The sequence below is a fragment of the Puma concolor genome, chromosome D4, assembly GCF_028749965.1.
Source record: "Puma concolor isolate L17-30 chromosome D4, mPumCon1.1.hap2, whole genome shotgun sequence".
Lineage (NCBI taxonomy): Eukaryota > Metazoa > Chordata > Mammalia > Carnivora > Felidae > Puma > Puma concolor.
The window spans coordinates 285,677-310,233 of NC_141679.1; the positions used below are offsets into that span (position 1 = coordinate 285,677).

The 24,557-nt window shown below is 38.4% G+C and overlaps 1 protein-coding gene, 1 long non-coding RNA gene and 1 other non-coding gene across 4 annotated transcripts in view; 1 reads left to right on the top strand and 2 right to left on the bottom strand.

Annotated features, from left to right (window-relative positions):
- SLC71A2 (solute carrier family 71 member 2) overlaps nucleotides 1–24,557 on the top strand; it is a 76,043-nt gene that overhangs the window by 22,043 nt on the left and 29,443 nt on the right. The window contains 2 exon segments of the mRNA XM_086684748.1: nucleotides 9,163–9,258; nucleotides 22,770–22,832. Of these exon segments, the coding sequence (XP_086540874.1) occupies nucleotides 9,163–9,258; nucleotides 22,770–22,832 (159 nt within the window).
- The window catches only part of LOC147574633 (uncharacterized), a 111,583-nt gene that overhangs the window by 13,385 nt on the left and 73,641 nt on the right, over nucleotides 1–24,557 (bottom strand). Inside the window, exon 2 of one of the 2 annotated variants that reach the window (XR_015243363.1) lies at nucleotides 3,205–4,951. This is a non-coding gene — a long non-coding RNA (uncharacterized LOC147574633). Of the gene's footprint in view, nucleotides 1–2,770; nucleotides 4,952–24,557 lie in introns of those variants that run through there. The other variant, XR_015243362.1, reaches the window with a different exon arrangement.
- LOC112868766 (small nucleolar RNA SNORA64/SNORA10 family) lies at nucleotides 18,860–18,988 on the bottom strand. Its single transcript, XR_003224359.1, has one exon. It is a non-coding gene; the product is annotated as a small nucleolar RNA SNORA64/SNORA10 family (small nucleolar RNA).

Here is a 24,557-nt window from a genome sequence, read left to right on the forward strand (position 1 = left end):
TCATTTTGGGAAGAATACTTTATATGTGGTTTATTTCTTGTGTAATACATCACACAGCAAATAACTCTCTTTGTGATGTTGTAATGATGAGGTTTTAGGTATTGTCTGCTTAATCATTCTCTTATAAAACGCCTTATCAGCTTTTAACCTAATTGTTTTAACAGGTATTAATGCTTGTTATCTAGTTGACTATTTCAGTGAGGCTTAGAAAGTGGCAGGATTTTAAATTAATCATTCCTTTGTCCGTTATTAAAATTCTTAAAAAAGAAGAGCTTTTCCTAGTCAAATATTTGGTTATTCTAAGATACACAAAAAGCAGAAGGAATGCTTCCCTTTTTTCCGCCCCTCCTCATTTACCAGTTTTCAGAATGATGGCTTGGTTTTCTGGCATCCTCCAAAGATGAATGGACATGTAAATTTGAACATGTATGATCTGTTTCAGTCAATGATAGATATTACTCTTTTTACTCAGTCTTTGCCCAGTGGGAGTTCCTTCAGGTTGGTGCCTGAATCCTTTTGATATGACTGTAGTCTTTAGTAACATCTTTGCTTTTGGCAAGATATGTTCCAGAATCAGTGATATTTTTTGCCACAAACCTGGTGTCAGCTGTTTGTCTAACAAGTCCTGTTTTCTTTTAGTGGGCACTGATAGTTGAAGACCACAATCCTGGGCCTAGGGAGTGTTCATTCCTATTGGGTTGCTCATTTTTTCTGTCTTCAGTGGCCAGAACTAGAAAATCCTAACTTTTTCATTAAGGTAATGTGTATCATAATGTATGTTGTTTCTTAAAACCAAATTTCAAGTTTCAGGTTTTTACTTCTCTGATTTGATACTTGTATCTTTCTTTTATGGTGATAATCTTGGTTCCTATTGACCATAGCATTGTGACTTATTCACTGTATTCCACCGTTTACATTTGAAAGTTTCAGAAGGTAAAAACAATTCATCACTACCAGCATGATTACTTTTTACTCTTAGAATATAACTTCTAAAGGTGCTCATTCAGATTCTGTGTTTTAAAATAACCAAACCACAACTTGACATATAGGTAGGATGACATATTTAATTCGGATTTAATTTTGTTTTACAGTTAGCTAAAGCATTACCTGGTTCCAAAGTTAAACATGAAACAATGTATGAAATCTAACTTCATCCTGTGGCTTTCACTCTCTTTTCTCCTTCCTGTATGTAACTGCGTGAATGCTTATTTTTCTTAACATCTTGTGTTTTGTTTAATATAAGCAAATAAATGTGTGTGATAGGTATTCATATTCTTTGTTCCTCTCTGGCAAAAAAAAAAAAAAAAAAAAGTGCCTATAAATTACATACTATTCTGTACTTGCTTTTGTTTTGTTTTATTTTGTTTTACTTAGCATATCCTAGGCATTGCTCCAAAGTAGTATGTAGAGATATTTTTGCCACAGTACAATACTCTAGTGTGTGGATTTAAAGTAGTCTGTTTTGGGGCGCCTGGGTGGCGCAGTCGGTTAAGCGTCCGACTTCAGCCAGGTCACGATCTCGCGGTCCGGGAGTTCGAGCCCCGCGTCAGGCTCTGGGCTGATGGCTCAGAGCCTGGAGCCTGTTTCCGATTCTGTGTCTCCCTCTCTCTCTGCCCCTCCCTCGTTCATGCTCTGTCTCTCTCTGTCCCAAAAATAAATAAAAACGTTAAAAAAAATTTTTTTTTTAAATAAAGTAGTCTGTTTTGCCAGTACTGAATGAACAGTCTCCCACCGCCCCCCACCCCCTTGCTTTTTGGTTATGATAGTGCTTCCATAGCCTAGTGCATGTGACACTTCATATTTTTGCCATATTGTCTTTGTGGCATTGTTTCTTCAGAGGATAAATATGTAAGTAATTCGGCTAGATATTGTGACATTGTACTATTTCTGATCCCCATTAGCAGTGTAAAATCATATTCTCAAATTTCTGAAATTCTGTGATTCTGATAAGAATTACATCTGAGTATAGCTTGATTTTTGCATTTTTCTTACTATGAATGAAGTTGTTGAAGGGCTGTTTGATACTATTTCTATGAGCTGTTCATATCTCTTGCCTGTTTTTTGTTGGGTTGTTCGTCTTGATTTTTTTTTTTTTTAATGTTTATTTATTATTGAGAGAGAGAGACAGAGCATGAGCATGAGAGGGGCAGAGAGAGGGGGAGACACAGAATCTGAAGCAGACTCCAGGCTCTGAGCTGTCAGCACAGAGCCCAGTGCGGGGCTCAAACTCACAAACCGCGAGATCATGACCTGAGCCGAAGTTGGACACTTTACTGACTGAGCCACCCAAGTGCCCCATCTTGATTTTTTTTTAAGAAACATTTTATATGTTGAAGAAATCAATTGATGAGCTGCAATAGTAAATTGAAATGTTTTCACCCACAGCTTTTTAATTACACTTGGTTCTTACTGATTATAAATTAAAATGTGTGTAATTTTGGCCCTCCAGTTCCACTCATAGGAATTTATCCCGGAATGCTACATTGTTGTATATATAAAAGGATATTGTCTCAACAGTTTCATTCCTAGGTATATAGCGAAGGAAATTAGAAACATATGTTCATACAAAAAATTGTACCTCAACATTTTTAGCAGCATTATTCATAATAGCCAAACTTAGAAACGACCTAAGTGTCTGTTAACTGATGAATAAACAGGTAGCAATATGTCCATATAATGCAATATTATTCAGCCATAAAATTGAATGATGAACATGGATGATTCCTGAAAACATGCTAAATAGAGGAAGCAAGGCACAGTAGGCTACATGTTCTATGATTCCATTTATGAATTCCATTTATTTTTTATTCCAGAACAGGCAAATCTGTAGAGACAAAAAGTATTAGTCCTTGCCAGGAAATGGGGTGAGGAGACAATGGGAAATTACTACTAATAGATATGGGGTTTCTTTTTGGGGTAATGAAAAATCACCTAATTATCGAATTTCAGAATAAGATAGTGGTGATAATTTTACAACCTTGTGAATATAACAAAAAAATGCTGAATTGTACAGTTGAAAACAGTGATTTTAATGGGACGTGAACTATAGCCCAATAAAAAGTTAAAAATGCTTATTATCAGTCTAATGAGAGCATTAAACAAATTCAAATTGAAGGACATTCTACAAAATAACTTGTAAAGAGGATAGCAGTAGTCCTCAACAGTGCCAAGAATACGAAAGTAAAAAATAAAAGCCTTACTCACTATCTCAGATTGGAAGAGCACAAGGAAACATGAGAACGAATTGCAGTGTGAAATCCAGGATTAGATCCTAAATCAGGAAAAATAAAACGTTAGTGGGAAAAAGGGTGACATTCAAATAACGTATGTAAATTAGCTACAGTAGTATAGCAATGTTAACTTCTAGGTTTGGATAATTGTACCATAGTTATAGAAGACATTAACATTTGGAAAAGTTGGGTGAAGGGTATACCAGAACTTTGTACTGGTTTTTCAGCCTTTTGATAGGTTTTAAATTATTTAAAAATAAAAATAATTACTTGCAACAACATTAAAAAAGTGGAAACTCTCGGGGCACCTGGGTGCAGAGCCTCCTTACGATAACTCTCTCCCTCTCTCCCTCCCTGCCTTAAAAAAAAAAAGTGGAAACTCCATAGATAAGCATCAGTAGTAGAATGGTTAAAATGATGGGTACATTCAGGCAGTAGAATACTGTGTAGCTGTTATAAAGAATGAGGATTTGGAGGCAGTGACATGGAGAGAAATAAAGGTAAAAAAGGTAACCTGTATATTCTGTTACCAGTTATGTAAAAGTATGTTTTTACTCATGAATATACATGTAAATAAATATATGACAGATTTCTAACATTGTGAATACCTATGGAGAATAGAACATGTATATTCCCTTATTGTAAGGTTTTACAACATTCATATGTCAGTGTAACTAACAGTTGTAATTTCTTAAAAAAAAGTATGTATGTTCCATTAAAAAAAGATGCCAAAAGACCACATTAGGTGGAAGAGAAATGCTAAGTCCAAGTGTGTAGTTCTTTCAGTACTGGCTTCCATGAGTTTGATATTTTGTTTCTTTGTATTTAAGCGCATTGCTAACTTTTAGGGATATATATGTAGTGATTTATTCGTTGGTTTCTGTGTCCCATTTTGAATGAAATCCCAGGGAATACTTGTTTTGCAGTGTTTTGTTTTGATGACTAGTTACAAACTTCTCTGTAGCCAGAGTGACTTTAAACCTCTAGTTACCTCTCTTTAGGAGAGAATTACAGTAGGCTTAATTAACAGAACTGAGTCTCAAGCAATACAATGTTAACTCCTCAAGTTAAAAAATATATATATTCATTGCTTACTGGTTCCTGTGACCGGTCTTTTAAACAGAATGCTGGGGACCATGCCTTTTATTCACTTATAGGCTAACTTCAGTATGCTAGGCAAATCATCACTACCGTAAAAAAGGAACCCACTGAGGTTTGCATCCTGGAGCAAGGGCTTACTGGCTCAATTTTAGAGGGATTTCCGTTTATTGATTTTCACAGTTATGGGTGGACTGAGGGATGAGATTGGATAGCTACAAAAGGGATCCCAAGAAAGTCTTAAGAGTTTAAAACTTAATCATGAGGTCAAGGGGGGTGCTGAATCAGTTAATGATCACTACATAAGAAACTAACCCCAAATTTAGTGGCTTTAAAACCACAACCATTAATGACAATTCTTTGGATTAGGTCATCTTGGGCTTCTTCACTGGATTTGCTTGGAGTGACTCCCGCTTTGTAGTCACCTGCAGGCTTGATGGGTTTGAGTGAACTAAGATTGCCTTTCTCCTATGTCGACCAGGTGGTGATGCTGTTCACCAGTTGGTCTAGGTGGCTCAGTAGAGAGGGCTTCAGACACTTTCATCCTCCTGTGCCTAGAAGGCAATTCCATGTGGTCTTGGAGGCCTCGGTTCAGAAGTCCATGTTGTCACTTCACCTGACATCTGTTGGTTAGAGCAAGTCATTAAGCCAGCCCAGACCCAGGGAAGTGAAGAAATAGACTACCTTTTGATGGCAGAGGCAGCACAGTCACATTGCAAAAAATGATGTGTCCAGGGATGAGAGGAATTTGCAGCTCACTTTTTGCTGAGGTATATACCTATTTCCACAGGTATAATAGGATGACATAAGTGTGGTACCAAGAAAGATTTGGAAAAGGCAGGGAAGAGAAGTCAAGATAGGGTTAAGAGGCCATTGCAGTCATTTGCGGGAAAGATGGTAATACCAGTGTATAAAGACATCACCATATGCTCGTCATCTAAACATGTCCGTGTTCCATACTGATGTATAAAGGGGCAATGGAGAGAGTAGACATTGAACTGATCCAGGGAGACTGCACTAGATCAGGCTCAACTGGATACAGGCAGTTAAGTTTTGTTAAAATCTTTCTGATTCGCTCATACAATTTAAGGAAGAAACTTCTGATACGTTTTTCATCAGCATACTGACCACCAAGAGCTTAGGAAGAATTGGAAGGAAGGCAGATTTATTTTTGTCACCTTCTTATATCCAGTTGCCCACACTTAGTTCCCACCATACCAAGGCCTGCCTGTTACCCTCCCTTTCTCTGATGTATCACTGGTATTGACTAAGGGATGAATGATAGTTCAATTAATTTATGTAGAAGTGAGAATAAGAAAGTGTTGGCATTTTAGAAGAGGTGTTTGTTAAACAATTTCTAATTGATACATCTAAACATACAATATATAAACAAAAAGGTAGGTTGTCTGTTTTTTTGCAAGTTGTTAAAATAGCATAATATCCTGAAGATACAGCACACAGATTAAGGTGTATATCTGTCTTTATGTTTAGTCAGCATTGCAGCCACATGGATCTCTATCCCAGTGGTCTCCACAAATAGATCTCCATTGCTTGTGAAATCACCAAACCACAGAAACTGCAAACAAGAAACAGGGTTGCCTTCCTATGTTTCTTAGGAAACAGTTTCCACTGTTTTCAGAGTTTTTTGAGATTCTTGTATGTGTAATGCTTAATGATTAAAATGAATGATTCAAAAGGAATGTTTGGGCTATCTGTTGACAGACTCACCCACTGGAAGCAATTGCTTTGTAGTGTTGGGTGGTGACTATCAGAATTTTCACCCAAATAATTAGAAATTATTGGGAAATACCGTCTAATTTACTTCTTTAAAATTTATTTTTGTCACCAGTTCCACATTTTTTCTATAAATTTTAAAACAGAGTCCAAACATACTTACGTTTCACAAACATACACATTAGTATGTATCTCTAAGAAAGAAAGATCTTTTAAAAACATGCCTTACTTCAATACTATTATTACAAGGAGTATAATTCTTTATTGTCAGCTAATACTCAGTCTGTTTTCGAATTTCCATGATTGTCTCAGAATTGTCTTTTTTCCAGCTAGTTTGAGTCAAAACCCAAAGCCCCACATATTGCTTTTGGTTAATATTTCTGAAATTTCTTTCAATCTATGTACTAACAAAGTTCTCCATCCTTTTTCTTTTTTTCTTGCCCATACCATTTCCTTGTTGAAGAAACTGGATCATCTGTTTCAAAACTTTTTCTGCATTTTGGGTTTTGCTGTTTATTATTTATTTTTATTTTTTTAATGTTTATTTTTGAGATAGAGCACGAATGGGGGAGGGACAGAAAGGGGGAACTTGGGGGGGGGGGCACAGCATCCAAAGCAGGCTCCGAGCTGTCAACAAGGAGCCCGATGTGGGGCTCAAACTCACCAACTGCAAGATCATGACCTGAGCCGAAGCGGAGGCTTAACTGAGCCACCTAGGCACCCCGGGTTCTGCTGTTTAAAAGATCAGAGAAGAAATCCTTCTTCCCTCTCATGTATGTTGTGGAGTGCTTACTCCTTACTGTAGTGGGGTGAGAGGAGGGCTATTTGGGATACATCCTTCATAGCACTTAAATTACCATTCCATGGGAGGTAGATAAAAATGAATCCTACCGTTTGTTGGAATACTCTAGAAAACAAGAGCATAACAAGGGGATAGAAAGGTGGGAGACCTTGTTGGACCAGTGGGATGGGGGACTGAAGGCCCTGGAGCAGAGGAGTTCCCAGGATCTGATTTACCTCTGAATGGATCCCTGGCTGCTGTGCAGTGGGTGAGGGAACAGGGTTGGAAAGCTACTCTGTAATCTGTGCTAGAGGTGGTGGAATTAGATGGAGGACTGTGTGGGTAGAGCCAAGGGTAATGGCAAGGTTTCTGTCTCCAGCAGCAGGAATAGAGTCTCAGAGACTCTCTCAGTCTCTCAGTCACAGAGAGTCTCAGAAGACTTAGCCACAGGTAGAGGCTGAACAGTTGCTTCCATTTCCATTCATTCTTCTGTTCGTTAAGGACAGCTGCAAAACAGTGCTTTTTGATGGTTATGTTCAAGGCCTTTTGGTTTGGGGGGAAGAGGAAATACTTTTTCTTTTAAACTTGGTAAAATGTTTTCTGTTTTTGCAAATGTCTTATTTAATGACATTTAAAAGTACTTACTTTTGGACATTGAAAAAAAAGAGAAATTTACAAGTGTGAATTTTTTTTTAATGTTTATTTTTGAGAGAGAGAACAAGAGCGGGGGCTGGGCAGAGAGAGGGTGACAGAGGATCCGTAGCAGGCTCTGCGCTGACAACACAGAGCCTGATGCGGGGCTCAATCCCATGAACCATGAGATCATGACCTGAGCCAAAATCAAGAGTGAGGCTGAGCCACTGAGGCGCCCCAAAGTTTGAATTTTTAATAACAATTGTTCTTGGCTCTGAAAATTCCCAAAACTCCAAAAACATTGAAATTCTATTCCCTTCGTCTAAATTTAGCAGTTAACATTTTGTAACATTTGCTTTAGGAAGTATGTATGTACCATTTTTTAATTGTTTGGCTAAGCCATTTGATAATAAGGTGTGGACATCAAGAACCACCCATATTATTATTTAATATGTAGTCCAAATTCACATTTTATTCTTTTGTTCTCTTTTCATCCAGGATCCAGTCCAGGATCCCACATTTGGTTGTTGAAGCTCTTACCTCCTTCAGTGTGTATGAATCTCCCTGCCTTTATTTTTTGTCTTTTATGACATTGGCTTTTTTTTTTTTTTTTTTTTAGTTTCTTTTGAGAGAGAGAGTGCATGCACACGCATGCACACATGAGCCAGTGGGGGAGGGGCAGAGAGAAGAGGGAGGAGAGAAAATCCCAAGCAGGCTCCGTGCTATCAGTGCAATGCCCGATGTGGGCTCAGTCTCATGAACCCAGAGTTCACAACTTGAGCTGAAATCAAGAGTTGGATGCTTAACCAACTGAGCCACCCAGGTGGCCCGTTGACATGGACATTTTGTCTTATATAATGTTGTCTTCTATAATGTCCCACATTGTCTTGTATAATGTCCCACGATCTGGATTTGTCTGATCATTTCTTTATGATTAGATTGCATTTAAACCATGTGGATATACTTTTACCTTTTAAAGAATTAAAGATATAAACATAGGAATAGTGTGGATTTTATAGAGTCTTTTGCAAGCATCACTTCTAGTTACTACCAAACAGTAGCAAGGCACCTAATCTTCTAGTGAGGATGTCACAAAGCCAAAGAACATTAAATTGAAGAGAATTTAGATTTTGTCTGCAGAAGTCACAAACCGCAGAAAATTAGGAAAACAGGCACAGTCTTAAAACGCAATAGACCCCGAAAGCTGGATTTTGACACTGTGGTATGGACTGTGTTTTCCTTATTGTTCTTCCTCTGCCCGCCATCATTTAAATCATCTGTGCTGCCCTGGAAGCTCTTGAGTAAGAGACCCACGTACCCACATGTCATTACATAGCTAGGGAAACTTTAGGTTAGAGCAGCCACGTTGCGGAGGAACACGTAATTAGTACGAGACAGAATAGTCAGGTCCTGGAACCTCAGTCTCTTAAAGCCCCAATTGTTTCTCAGCCAGAACTCAGTTATTTGCATTGATGAGACAAGTAAAAACTTTTTAACCTTGGCATCTTCTGTGATGAGGCAAGATGAAGGAATCAGGCATATCACAGAATGAAGTTTTATCTTACACAATATAGGTAGGTTTTAAGTTTATTTTGTGTAGCACTTTTTTTGTGTTAGATACTATTAGGGTAATGGATTTCTTACATATGTTTACTACTTTTCATAATAACTTTCTTCCTTTTTTAGCTACAGGGCTTTGGCCGACCAAGTGTATACCATGCTGCTATTGTCATCTTCCTAGAATTCTTTGCGTGGGGCTTGTTGACAACTCCAATGTTAACTGTAAGTACTGCTGAACAAGTTGGTTTTTTTGAAAGCAAAAGAGAGGTTCTTAAGCACATATCCTCAGGGTTGTATGTCTAGCTATGTGTTTGAGAGTAGATTTGACAATGATTTAAGACTGCTTATTCCGCTGGGTTGTTTCCACTGTGTAGACTGTGAACTACCTGCAACAAAACACCTGGGCTACTCATTAAATATTGTTAAGTAACCAGGCATTCCCACTGAACTAGAATCTTGGAAGTGCTGTGAGTGAACTGTCTGCGTTTAGGAAGATCATTAAGCTGCACTAGAGGAACTTATCACAAAACTTTGTCAAAGTTTATAACTGACTTCGGATGTAATGGCCTTTGACTAAGAACATAGTAAATAGATTGGTGAGTACCTTGTAACACAAGTGATAATTGTAAGAATGTACAGATTTTCATTTTTGGTAGCTAGCTTACCTATTGCCATTTCTTTGCAGAGGCTGCATTCAATTTCTTAGCAATAACCTGGATATTTGATGTATAGTGTGGATAGAGGGAAGGGAGATGCTAAAGAAAATGTGGCATGTAGATTTTAGGTGCTTTATCACTAATAATTCTAATAAATACATTTTAAAATTGAAAAAAGGATATTTTAAAATTGGCCTTAAATTTCATTTGTCTTAAATTGTTCTTTAAAACTCATTGGTGGTTAACTCTTCCCAGTTAACATTTTGCCTTAACCAAAGAATCCCTTTGTATACAGGTAAACTTTGTTCCCAAAATAGGTTTGGCAAATAGCTAACTTTAGAGGGTGGCTGTTAGCCTTATGTAGGCCTTTGCTGTGTGGTTTTTAAATTTTTAATTCTTTTGGTGCATTAAAATAAAATTTGATTAATTAAAATTACTATTGGATGGAACAGTCGACTTAAAAGATTGCCTGTTTTTAAACTTGTTTTATTCTGTCTTGTCGCACTGCCTTTTCCTTCCTAATGCTTTATTACAGAAGGTAATGGTTATTAGTTAATGGGGGTCCCCCATTTTAAGTTTCATGAGCCTGCTGTGTTCATCATTGGGCTGCCTTTGACACGGTGCTTAGTAGATGTTTTCTTTGAATAATAAATATATGCATTGTAGGCACACATGTGTGTCCTCAAGGGATTGTTTCTTTGAGACCTGTTTTTAGTGTGAATATAGACATGCCAGGCCACTCATTTTAAGGAATTATGTTATTTAAAAAAATTTTTTTTTTCAATGTTTGTTTATTTTTGAGAGACAAAGACAGAACGTGTGCAGGGGCAGAGAGAGAGAGAGAGACACACACACAGAATCTGAAGCAGGCCCAGGCTCTGAGCTGTCAGCACAGAGCCTGACATGAGGCTCGAACCCACGAGCCATGAGATCATGGCCTGAGCCGAAGTTGGATGCTCAACCGACTGAGCCGCCCAGGTGCCCCTGAACTATGTTATGTTTGGTCCTAGCTCTCTGACTGCCTGTCCCCCTCAGCTTCTTTGTTAAGAGTTTTAAAAAGTATTTTTCTGATGCAGCCAGAAATCTGTAGTGGTTCAGCAGGTTTCTCAATATAGAGTTAATCCTATAATCATTCTCTAGTAAGACTTCAGAGTGAAATGAAGAATACTTGGGATACTTTTGAGGCCTTGTTAGGAATTCTAAAACCACCTTCCAGACAGTTCAAATCCTTGGGAACCTTTTTGGCCCTACAACAGATTGTCAGATCTGTTTTAATTTCAATTAATTATTTTATTTTATTTTATTTATTATTTTTAATGTTTATTTATTTTTGAGAGAGAGAGAGATCATGAGCAGGGGAGGGGCAGAGACAGAGGGAGACAGGATCCGAAGTGGGCTCTGTGCTGGTATGCTGACAGCAGACAGCCTAATGTGGTGCTCAAACTCATGAACCGTGTGATCAGGACCTGAGCTGAAGTCAGACGCTTAACCAGCTGAGCCACCCAGCCACCCCTAGTTAGTTAATTTTAATGTATCCCAAAGACTGATGTGCTTTTCTTCTTACTGCCCAATGCAGATAATTTTCCTGGTGGTTCTTTGTCCTTGTTAGACCTTGGAATGCAGCCTTCGAAGCCAGCTAAAATGCTGCTTTACCGCCTCTTTCCAGTTTCGAGCCAGTTTTGGTGCTTGCAAAGATTTGGTTAAAATAAACATTTATGTGTGTGGAATAGAGAGTTGCTAGCATCACTCTGACACACTTCATAGAAGTGTTGCTGAGTTAGTAGATGGGTTCATTCTCTTTTTCTGAGCTCTTGGAGTCAAGTAAGGCTAAATGTCCTTTACTGTCCTGTCTTCCCCAGCCTTTACACCATAGTTTGCTACATCTGTTTTTGTTCTGATGTTGCGGGGCTGGTTCCCTCTTCCTTTTGGGGGAAAAAGATTTTTTTTTCCTCTGGCATTTCCCTCCACTTTCTGCCTTTTCTGGTTGGACAGAGAACTGATAATGTTAGGTTGTTTGATGAGGAAGGAACAAAATTAGGGTTTATTTCATCACAGCAGTTTGTTTATCATCTTTATGTTGGGTTCACTGTTGTCAGATAACTAGTTCTTGGCATCTTGCATCTGTCACCCACCATGATGTAACTGTTAGAATGACGGTTCATGTGTGGGTTCCATTCTAAAAAAAGTGTTTTTTTTAACATTTATCCTTTTTTGAGAGACAGAGCTTGAGCAGGGGAGGGGCAGAGAGAGAGGGAGACACAGAATCCGAAGCAGGCTCCAGGCTCTGAGCTGTCAGCACAGAGTCCGATGCGGGGCTCAAACTCACAGACTGTGATATCCTGACCTGAGCCGAAGTCAGACGCTTAACCAACTGAGCCACCCAGGCACCCCTAAGGTTGGTTCTATTCTGTAACTAGTGGACAGCACTCTGTCCTGTTTCCGTTCGGCGAGAAGTCATCTGAGGGAAGGATTTGGAGATATAGAACAGAAGTCGTCTGAGGGAACGATTTGGAGATACAGAACAGTACCTACATACTAATACTTTGTCCAATCTGACTGTTTGCATTTTAGCACCAGTAGGAGCCCTCTGTCTGAAGTAGTAGAGAACAATTTACTCTTTCTTAGTCATTTTCTATGTGAGATTTGTTGCCTGTCACTTGTAGCCATGTCCTAGAGTACAACCGTAGTTTATTAAATACCATCAGGGGCGCCTGGGTGGTGCAGTCGGTTAAGCGTCCGACCTCAGCCAGGTCACGATCTCGCCGTCCATGGGTTCGAGCCCCGCGTCGGGCTCTGGGCTGATGGCTCAGAGCCTGGAGCCTGTTTCCGATTCTGTGTCTCCCTCTCTCTCTGCCCCTCCCCCATTCATGCTCTGTCTCTCTCTGTCCCAAAAATAAATAAAAAACGTTGAAAAAAAAAATTTTTTTTTTAAATAAATACCATCAGAAAGTTCTCAGCCCCTAATACACTGAAGCAGATTTGTGAAGTTGACCTCACACATTGGCTTAACCTTCTAGTAGCAGTAGTTTGTATGTAAAAATGACTCTTTACGTCCCTGACTTACACTCTACCCTCTATTCAAAATGTGCATCCTCTTGGAGGGCCTAATCTCTTTTTATTGCAAATAAAGTTATCTGATTAAACTAACATAAACATCTTCAGACATACTTAAATAGAGCACTATTTCAATAAAGATACACTTAATACTCGTCCCTGTGAGTGGAAAATTCTATTCTTGGAATTTGCAGGTTTTCTTTTGCAAGCTAGAGATTCAAGAATACAGCATTCCCCCACACCATCCTCTCCATATGATGATCTAATAATCAGAGAGTGCCCTTTAAACACTTTGCTGCCACATTCGGTTTCCTGTTCTTACTGTCAAAATATGTGCTCAATTATTCAACAAACCATATATTCTGTCTTGTCTCCCCCTTATTTCCTCTTCAGTCCAGCCCTTCTTTTCCTTCACTTAATCATTTCCTTTTGGGAACTGAGGTGGATAAAATGGGATGGGACTGTTGGGGCATTTGGAGCATAGTACACGGGTGCTTTGCTCTCCACGTAAAAGGAAGTCAAGTTCTAGCTTTAGTCACATGGAGACTGTCTTGCTTCCTGGAATCTGGGGGTTCAGGTCCATCTTATAGTTTTGATAGTTTTCTAATGGTTTTTTGACCCAAGTACCCAGAATTTTCCCTCTTGTGCACCTTATAATTATTAAAATGAGATAAGTGGCATTCAGTAAAAGTGTTTATATGATCACAATGTGTTAAATCTCTCTTTTCTCTTGCACAGCTGAGTGTTGTGATATAATGAGACTTAACTAAGCAGATGTACTGACTTTTGCTTGGCGTTTATTTCTCTCCTGTGTGCTCTGGGTGTATGTTATAGTCTGTTTATATCAGTAAACTTTTGAATGCTTAAAAAAAAAGCAGTGCTGATTTCCAACTTTGGTACAATTATAAGAAGAGTTGACATGGAAGTATAACAGTTGGTAGGTCTCCTTTCTTAAAATTTGATACATAAAACATGCTGATTTTTTTCATAGGTTTTTTAGCCCTTATATCATTACGTTGCCTTCTGGCATCCATTTTATCTGATGGAAAGTCAGCTCTTCCTAAGTATTGTTGTTTCCCTTCCGTCAGGGTCTGTAAAGTATGGCTTACAGGCCTAACCTGGCTTACTGCCTGTTTTTATGTGATCTGTGTGCTAAGAATGGTTTTTACTTCTTTTTTTTTTTTTTTTTTTTGAGAGCGAGAGTGAGCATGAGCAGGGAACAGGAGAGGGAGAATCTAATTTTTTTTTTAATGTTTATTTTTGAGAGAGAGAGAGAGAGAGAGAGAGACAGCATGAGTGGGGCAGGAGCAGAGAGAGAGAAGGAGACACAGAATCCGAAGCAGGCTCCAGGCTCCAAGCTGTCAGCACAGAGCCCGACGTGGGGCTTGAACCCATGAACCGTGAGATCATGACCTGAGCTGAAGTCAGACACTCAACCGACTAAGCCACCCAGGCGCCCCTGGGGAGAGGGAGAATCTTAAGCAGACTCAGGGCAGAGCCCAACATAGGGCCTCATCTCACAACTGTAAGATGACCTGAGCTGAAATCTAGAGTTGGATGATGTTTTATCGATGGAGCCACCCAGCTGCCCCAATTTTTACATTTTTAAATGTAAAATGTAAACATTTGGAAACAGTTGAAAGAAGATATGAAATTGATATGAAATTCAGGTAGAAGTATCCATAAATAAAAATTTGTTGGACCTCAGTAGTGCCCATTGAATGTGGCTGCTTTGGTGCTGCAATGGCAGAGTTGCAACACAGACCATGTACCCTGAAATATTTCCTATGTACTATATGTCCCTTTATAGAATAATTTATCAGTCCCTACTGTATGTGGTGAATTCATTTTCATTTTTTTTCTTTTCTCTGCCTAGAGATTTTTCTCTTTGTCTTTTAATAATTTGTGCATTAAGGTGTCTAAGTGTGGATCTCTTTGTGTTACTTTTACTTGGGGTTTATTTAGCTGATAGGGTATATAAATTAATATTTTTAATCAAACTTGGGAATTTTTTGGCCATTATTTCTTCAAGTTTTGTTGTTGCCTCCTCTGTCCTTTTGTTTGGGGACTTTTATCACACACTTTTATGTTAATAATGTCACACAGGTCTCTGAAGCAGTGTTCAGGTTTTATCTTTTTTTCTTCCAAAAGTTACTGTCAGACTTTTGACATGATGGTATAAGGAGGTCAGCAAATTCTCTTCTAATAAAATTGGACAGAACAGTCAAACAGACATTTCAGTGCTCTGGAATTCAAACACATACAACAAACCGAGAAGCATTGATTCATTCAATTACTGAACTTTAGGCAAAAACAGTGAGTGTGCAGTTCTGAGCTGCATCCTTTTGCTAAAATGTCCTCTCTGTCTCTGTCTGCCCCTCCCCTCCTTGTGCGCGCGCTCTCTCTCAAAATAAATAAATAAACTTTAAAAAAGAAGAAGAAGAAAGTACAAAGAGGTAAAAAGAAAATCCAGCTGAGTAAAGAGAACAGTTAAAGAAATAGTGAACAATAGTGTCAAATACTGAGAGGCGAAGAAATAAATGGAGTGAGCAATTGTCACTGTGAATATAACCACTCCTGAGTCCTGTGAATCCTATTATCAGATCACTGAAATCTGTTCGGTTGATGAACATTTGGGTTTCCAGTCTTTGCCTCTTACATATATTGCTGTCGTGATATTTCTTGTAAAAGTCTTTTGATGATTGTGTATACACATTTCTTGTAATATATACTTAAGAGTAAAATTGCAGGGTTTCATTCAACTTCAGTATATATGTACTGCCAAAAGTTTTCCAGAGTAATTTTACTGATTTACCCTGCAGCTAGCCAGGCTTTAGTTTATGCAGTTCAGATTATTAATTTTTCCCCTTAAGGTTAGTGCTTTCTTAAAGTCTTGTTTAAGAAACCTTCTTCCCCAAAGTTTTATTGGTTTCTTTTTCACACATAGATCTGCCATCCATCTAGAAATAAGTCACTGTGTTTTGTAATAAGTCCTTTTTATAGGTTCCTTTTGATTCCATATGAATAATGCATAGTTGAACCAGCATCATTTATTGAAAAAAATCTCCCTCTCCCCACTGTGTCAACTTTGTCATAAACCAGTCAACTAAATACATATGGATTTGTTTCTGAGTTTTATATTCTATTTATATATCTTACTCTATTGTCCTGTGTCAGTACCAGGCTGTGTTGATTTCTGTAGCAATATCTTGCTATCTTTTGTAACTTCTATAGCTTGGTTCTTCTTCCTCAAGATTGCCTTGGCTATTGTAGGCCTTTTATATATCTATATACATTTTATAATCAGCTCTTCAGTATTCACACAGTAACTTGATGGGAATTTTGATTGATTACATTGAGGTTGGATTAATTGGAGAACTGATCTTTATAATATTGAGTCTTCTACATGGTATATCATCTTTATATCTAGTCTTTAAAATTTGAGTAATATTTTCTCTTAGTGAAGAGATTTTTCACCTGATTTATTCGTAGGTATTTGATGGTTTTTATAAATGGTACAGTTTTAGGGGCACCTGGCTGGCTCAGTCAGTTGAGTGTCCCACTTCAGCTCAGATCATGATCTCACAGCTCGTCAGTTTGAGCCCACATCAGGCTCTGTGCTGACAGCTCAGAGCCTGGAGCCTGCTTCGGATTCTGTGTCTCCCTCTCTCTCTGCCCCTTCCCTGCTTGTGCTCTGTCTCTGTCTCAAAAATAAATAACATTAAAATAAATTTAAAAACAATAAATAAATGGTATAGTTTTAAAGGTTTAATTTTCTATTATGTTGGTATATAAAACAATTTGTTTTTGTTTTCACCTTGTGTCTAGTGATTTTGCTAAATTCACTCATTAATCCTAAGTGTTTATCTATAGATTTTTATATACATATTCACATATTTTGTGAATAGTGACAGTTAACTCCTTCCAGTCCTTTTTTTTTTTTTTCTTTCTTATTGCCTTACTGTGACATCCAGTACAGTGTTGAATAGAAGCAGTCGTAGTAGTGGACGTCCTTATCTCCTAGATGCTCTTTGGTGGAAAGTGATCTAAAATTTACCATTAAATGTGATATTTGCTGTAGATTTGTTTTTGTAGATAGTCTTTATCAGAGAAAGGAAGTTCACCTCTGTTCTGATTTTGCTTAGAGTTGTTACCCTGAATGGGTGTTAAATTTTAACAAATGAACTTTCTGCATATAACCGGATAATAATTAGATTTTCCCCCTTATTTGGATATTGTGGTTAGTTATATTGATTTTTGAATATTAGGCTACCCTTGCATAAATCCCACTCAGTTTTGATATAAATTTATTTTACAACTGGAAGCTTCATCCATTTCACCCTTCATCCCCTGCCTCTGGCAACTACCAGTCTGTTCTCTGTATCTATAAACTTGTTTGTTTTGTTTGCTTCCACATAAAAGTGACATCAATTGATATTTGTCTTTCACTTATTTCTCGTAGCACAATGCCCTCAGGGTCCATTGATGTTGTCTCAAAAGGCAGAATTTCCTTCCTTTTTTTCTTTTTTTTTTTTAATGTTGAATTTGAGAGACAGAGTGTGAGTGGGGGAGGGGCAGAGAGAGAGGGAGACACAGAACTCGAAGCAGGCTCCAGGCTCTGATCTTTCGGCATAGAGCCCAACGGGGGGTCTTGACCTCGCGAGCTGTAAGATCATGACTTGAGCCGAAGTTGGGCACTCAACCGACTTAGCCACCCAGGCGCCCCTCCTTCCTTTTTTTAATGGCTGAGTAATATTCCCCTGTGTGTGTGTGACTTTTTTTATTTTTATTTTTAATTGAAATACAGTATAATATCATATTAGTTTCAGGTGTACAACATTGTGATTTGACAATTCTATACATTGCAAAATGCTCCCCACCATGATAGTTACCATCTGTCACCATACAAAGTTATAGTCTTGCTAAGTTCCCTATATTGTACATCCCTGGGACTTCTTTATTTTATAACTGGCAAAGTAATGTTACATTGTGTATATATATACCACATCTTCTTTATCCATTCATATATTAATGGAAACTTAAATTGCTTCCATGTCTTAGCTATTATAAATAATGCTTCAGTCAACATAGGGGTGCATATATCTTTTTGAATTAGTGTTTTTGTTTTCTCTAGGTAAATACCCAGGAGTGGAATTACTGGTTCATATTGTAATTCTATTTTTAATTTTTGAGGATCCTCCATACTCTTTTCCATAGTGGCTCCACGAATTTACAATCCCACCAGTAGTGCATGAAGGTTTCCTTTTTCTCCACATCCTTACCAACACTTGTTATTTCTTGGCTTTTGGATCTTACAGGTCTGAGATGGTATCTCATTGTGCTTTTGATTTGCGTTTCCCAACGATTAGTGATGTTCATGTGTCCATTGGCCATTTTTATGTCTTCTCTGGAAAAAATGTCTCTTCAGGTTTTCTGCCCATTTTAATTGGATTATTTGTGGATTTGGGGTTTTTGTTTTGTTTTTTGTTTTTTGGTATTGAGTTGTGTAAGTTCTTTCAATAATTTGAGTATTAACATACCCTTACTGATAGGTCTTTTGCAGTTACTTCTCACATTCCTTATTATCTTGTCATTAGTTGTGGTTTCCTTCACTGTGCAAAAGCTTTTTATTTTGGTGTAGTTCCAATAGTTTAAGAATTATCATTTCGAATCTTTTCAAAGGAGTTATTTTTGGTTTTGTTGATTTTCATTATTGAATGTTTAGATTTCATTTCATTGATTTCTGTTCTTTTATTACCCTATTTCATTATTTCTTTGGGTTGGATTTGCTGTTCTTTTTCTAGATTATTTTATTTTATTTTACTTATTTTTTTTAACAAGTTTTAATTCACTTTATTTTTTTGTACAAAACGATATGTGGTGGCCACAGCTGGAGCCTGGGTCCTCTGCACAGAGACTCTGGTGTGGGACTTCACAAGATGGTCAGTGAATTCCTGATAGGGAGACTTGGTGAACACAGTCTCTTTCCAAAGGTCAAGGGTGAGATAGCTGTAGGTCTTGGAAATGACATCAAAAGTAGCCTTGGCTAGAAAGGGGAAAACAACAGGAGCAGGTTGGTGGATTCTGCTGACAACACCCCAGGTGCAGATAGAAACTGTTGCACTCCCAGGAACCGAGAGAGGCCACTTGGGGCCGGTCTATCATGCATTAGGAGGGCCTTCCTCTCTCTCTGAAAATACGCCAGCCACACACTGAGTATGATAGGGCAGAGCTGAGAGAGGTTTCTAGGTTCTTTACATGGAAGCTTAGAACATTGATTTCAGCCTTTTGTTGCTTTTCAGTTTTAGTGTATTTAAAACTTTAAATTGGTCTCTAAGCATTGACGTGCTTATACTCATGAGTTTAATGTGTTGTATCTTTATTACCATTTAGTTTCTTCTTTTTTCTAATACTTCTTGTGACTTCTTTGACTCATGGATTGTTGGAAGTGTATTGTCTTAATTTCCTAACATTTGGGGACTTTTCTAGATTGTTGTATTATCAGAGAACATATTATGAATTATTTTAGTTCTTTTAAATTTGCTGACGCTTGTTTTGTATCCTAGTATATGGCTAAGTCTTATAAGTTTTCCATATGGCCTGAAAAGGACAAGTATTCCCTAGAATAGTGTTCTCTATATGGTAAGTATGTTAAATGTGTTCATTACGTTTGATATCTTTTATGTATTCACTGGTGTCTTTTGTCTACCTGTTCTGTCACCTTTCAAGAGAGATGTGTTTCTCTTCTACTTTTTGCGTTACTGTTTTGCAACTACATTCTGTATTTTTTAAGCACTGTAGTACATTGTAATATTTTATACAGTCCATATTTACCTTGATATTTACCCATTCTGATGCTCTTCCTTTTCCTGGATTTCTGTGCTTTCTCCTGTAATCAGTTCTTCAAGATTTTTCTTGTTTTGCTTAGTCTGCACAGGTCCCTGTGCAGCACATTGTTTTTAATGTATGTAACATTTTCTTGAATGTCTTAGAGGACACTTGCACTTACTCTAAAACTTTCTTCTGTTTCCTACCATAATTTGGTTGTTTAGCAGTGAAGTGGATTATCTTTTCTTATTTGTGTTCTTTTTTGTGCCTTTCAGAGGTTTTCAGATTTTTGTTGAATGTTTTATATGCTTATATTTACAAATGAGGGGGTAGATCAGAGATTGTGGAAACAAATGTCATCTGGGGCTAGGCAGGTAATGTAAACGTCAAGTGGGATAAAAACATTACATTTGGAAGACAGGCTCCATCAACCGCAGTGGCCACTGTCTGCTTACTCAGCTAATCGGTGATGTGCCAATTCAAGCCCCATGTTTTGAAATCTTCGGTTTCCTGTGACATGCTAGAAAAATCATAGGGAGTATGGTGAAATTTCCTGAAATTTACACATTGACAACTACATCACTTTGAAAAACACAAATACAAATCACAAAAACATCGCTTTGCCAATTTGCCACTGTGGCCTAGATTCCTCTGGTGGCTGGAGTATCGTTACCCAACCCGGATGGAAAGCCCTATTCCTCAGAATTGAATGCAGGCGTTGCTTATAGGAGCTCTTGATTTTTGACAATGTGGTTCAGAGATCCCTCTATTGTGATGAAGTGGTTTATTATTTGATTTTAAGGCTTTCTGCTACTCCTGGCAGCCTTTAAGAGGCCTCGGGCACTGTCTTGTTTAATCTCACCCATTCGGTTCTGCAGGTACCCTGTGTAGAAGTCTCAGTCCAGAGAACTTTGTTTTCTGTGTTTTTTTAATTTATTTTTATTTTTTAAAATGTTATATTTGAGAGCAAGCGAGCAAAGGAGGGGTGGAGATGGAGGGCAGAGGATCCCAAGCAGGCTCCCCCTGATAGCACAGAGCCTGATGTGGGGCTCAAACTCACCAACTGTGAGGTCATGACCTGAGCCAAAACCAAGAGCAGATGCTTAACTGACTGAGCCACCCAGGTGCCCTCCCCGTTTTAAAAAATTTTACTTATTTTGAGAGAAAGCAAGCAGGGAAGGGGCAGAGAAAGGGAGAGAGAATCCCAAGCAGGCTCCACAATGTCAGCACAGAGCCCAGTCAGTGCGGGGCTAGAACTCATGAACCATGAGATCATGACCTGAGCCAAAGTCAGAGGCTTAACCCACTGAGCTCCCCAGGCACCCGTGAACTATGCTTTTTTTTTTTTTATTTTCTTTCTTTGTTTCTTTAATATAATTTATCGTCAAATTCACTTCCATACAACACCCAGTCTTCATCTCAACAAGTGCCTTCCTCAGTGCCCATCACCTACTTTCCCTTCTTGCCCACCCCTCATTAATCCGCAGTTTGTTCTCCGTATTTAAGAGTCTCTTGTGGTTTGCCTCCCTCCCTCTCTGTTTGTAACTATTTTTTCCCCTTCCCCTCCCCCATGGTCTTCTGTTAAGTTTCTCAAGATCCACATACGAGTGAAAACATATGGTATCTGTCTTTCTCTCTATGACTTATTTCACTTAACATAATACCCTCCAGTTCCATTGATGTTGCTGCAAATGGCATGTTTTCATTCTTTCTCATTGCCAAGTAGTATTCCATTCTATATATAAATCACATCTTCTTTATCCATTCATCAGTTGATGGACATTTAGGCTCTTTCCATCATTTGGCTATTGTTGAAAGTGCTGCTATAAACATTAGGATACATGTGCCCATGTGTATCAGCACTCCTGTATCCCTTGGGTAAATTCCTAGCAGTGCTCTTGCTGGGTCATAGGATAGTTCTATTTTTAATTTTTTGAGGGACCTCCACACTGTTTTCCAGAGCAGCTGCACCAGTTAGCACTCCCACCAGCAGTGCAAGAGGGTTCCTCACCAGCGTCTCTAGTCTCCTGATTTGTTCATTTTAGCCACTCTGACTGGTGTGAGCTGGTATCTCAGTGTGGCTTTGATTTGTATTTCCCTGATGAGGAGTGACGTTGAGCATCGTTTCATATGTCTGTTGACCATCTGGATGTCTTCTTTGGAAAAGTGTCTATTCATGTCTTCTACTCATTTCTTCGCTGGATTATTTGTTTTTCAGGTGTGGAGTTTGGTAAGTTCTTTATAGATTTTGGATACTAGCCCTTTATTCAATATGTCATTTGCAAATAATCTTCTCCCATTCTGTCGGTTGCCTTTTAGTTTGTTGATTGTTTCCTTTGCAGTGCAGAACTTTTTATCTTGATGAAGTCCCAGTAGTTCATTTTTGCTTTTAATTTCCTTGCCTTTGGAGATGTGTCAAGCAAGAAATTGCTGCAGCTGAGGTCAAAGAGGTTGTTGCCTGTTTTCTGTAGAGTTTTGATGGTTTCTGTCAGAACTATGCTTTTTGATTCTTATATTGGGCATATTGGGCACAGATATGGAGGTCAGTAGCTTTGAGAGCAAGATACCAGGAGCTTATTTTGTAACCTGTTCAACTATGGATGTTTTTCCTCCTCCTCCAGATCTAACCTCCTCCCCCCCATCCCCCGATCTGATTTCTGGAAAACGTACTTTTTCAAAGATCTTTTTTTTCTACTTTCACATATTATTGTTCTTCAACTGTTTTAGGGTTTGCTGTCAGCCTTTTTCCGTTGGCTGTAATCATCCAGAAGTGCCTCACTATTCTTAGCTTCCCAGGACTACTGTAAATTTAGTTTTATAGCAATGAAATTTTAGGTAGAAGTACAGAAAAACAGCTGTGTGTGTGTGTGTGTGTGTGTGTGTGTGTGTGTGTGAGTGTGTGATGCTTAAAATTGTTGGTGGTGAAAGATGTAGCCAGTTAACAATTTATGTTTGCCACAGAAGGTTTTGTAAAAAAAGCACCTGAGCACTGGGATGTAAGTTCTTGCCTTATTTAGATTTCTGCCTCATTATTTATTACATTTTCATATTTGTAGGATATTTTCCATATTTCACTGATACTTCAAATGTTTTTATTCCAGGGTTCGTCTTTTTTACATAACCTAACATTAACAGAGGCAAAAACCTTTCCCTTTAATTTGTTTTTGAATTTGTCTTGATGTTTGCTTTCTGTAGGTTCTACATGAAACATTTCCTCAACACACATTCCTCATGAATGGTCTCATTCAAGGTGTAAAGGTAAGAATGGTTTTTGTGTGGTTCACAAGGAACCAAAGGCAGGAATCCTCAGTAGTTTGTTTAACTCTGGAAGTTTAAATGGGATGTAGGGAAATAATCACTATTTGTTCTGGAGACCTAAAGTGTGGGGAAATAGGTTCTGCTTACATAAATGGGTTAGGAAAAAGTTTAGGGCGGAAAGCCACCCCCCATGGCACCTGAGGTTAGCTAGCAAGCTATTGTAATGGGATCACAAGTAATTTGTTCTATCACCTACAGGCAATTACTTTCCATCTGATGTCAGTGTACTGTTGTACTTTGATCACAAATTCCACTTGCCCCCCACCCCCAGACCCTTTACACAAGTTAGTGATTACTACTTGATTATTTTCTTCACATTCACCACATGTGTAAGATCTTGAGAGCTCAATCAGTACAGAGACAAAACTCCGGTTAGGACATTAGCCTCTCTTGTATTCAATTCTGCATCTGCTCTCTTGTTGGACAAGAGAAAACTCTAGACTCTTAGTCTGTGACACTAAAGCTAAACTTTTAACTGGATTATCAATGTCAAAGTGAAATGCAATCCAAGTCCATAAGGCATTGAATGGTTTACTTGTAAAAGCACTTTATAAAGAGTTTAATTTTGTGAGCTTTTAATTGCCCTGCCTGTCAACAGAATAAAATGGATAAATATTCTTGTCTTCTTTTGAGACAGATTCTGATACTGAGGAAGAAGGCAGCATCAACATTTAGTTGGCTGTATAGTCTTTTGTCAAGGCTGGTGTTCTAGTCTCAACTGAGTTCTCAACCACTTCACCCTTAATACATTGTTTAAAAAAATTTTTTTTTAATTTTTACTCATTTTTGAGAGACAGACCGTGAGTGGGGGAGGGGCAGAGAGAGGGAGACACAGAATCTGAAGCAGGCTCCAGGCTCTGAGCTGTCAGCACAGAGCCCAACGCAGGGCTCGAACCCATGAACTGTGAGATCATCTGAGCTGAAGTCAGATGCTTAACCGTCTGAAACCCCCGGGTGCCCCGACCCTCAATTCATTAATTAAATTTTAATGTGATATTTATCAGAAAAGCTTATAAATGAGAGGTTAAAGTATAATGTTATATTCTAGTCCCACTTCACAGTATAGTACACAGGTATAGTGTCTGATTCCTTCCCAGTTTAGATGGTACTGATCTGTGAACTGAGTAACACACTTAAAATTATGCCCTAATAATTTGCTGAATTTACATCTTTGAGCAGCATTATTTGTAATAAATACTGTTTATTCTTTGCCTATTTTCAAAAAGAATTTGAGAATGCTTACAATAATAACATAAGTAAAATGGCGTCTTAAATAAAGGTTGAAGCAAGAAGTTTTCAGTCCTCATTGAGAAGAGGAGTGTTATCAGGAACCTGGCATGTGGTGGCACCTGGGGGGTTCAGTTAGACTGTTGATTTCGGCCCAGGTCATGATCTCACAGTTTGTGAGCTTGAGCCCCATGTTGGGCTCTCCACTGACAGTGTGGAGCCTGCTTGGGATTCTCTCCCTTTCTCTCTGCCCCTCCCCTGCTTGTGCTCGCTTTCTCTCTCCCTCCCTCCCTCCCTCCCTCCCTCTCTCTCTCTCTCTCTCTCTCTAATAAGTAAACTTAAAAAAAATCTTTAAAAAAAAAAAAAGAAATCTGGCAAGTGGGCCTTTAAGCACCAGTTTTAGATTAGCATAGATCAAAAGAAAAATGAGAGAAAGCA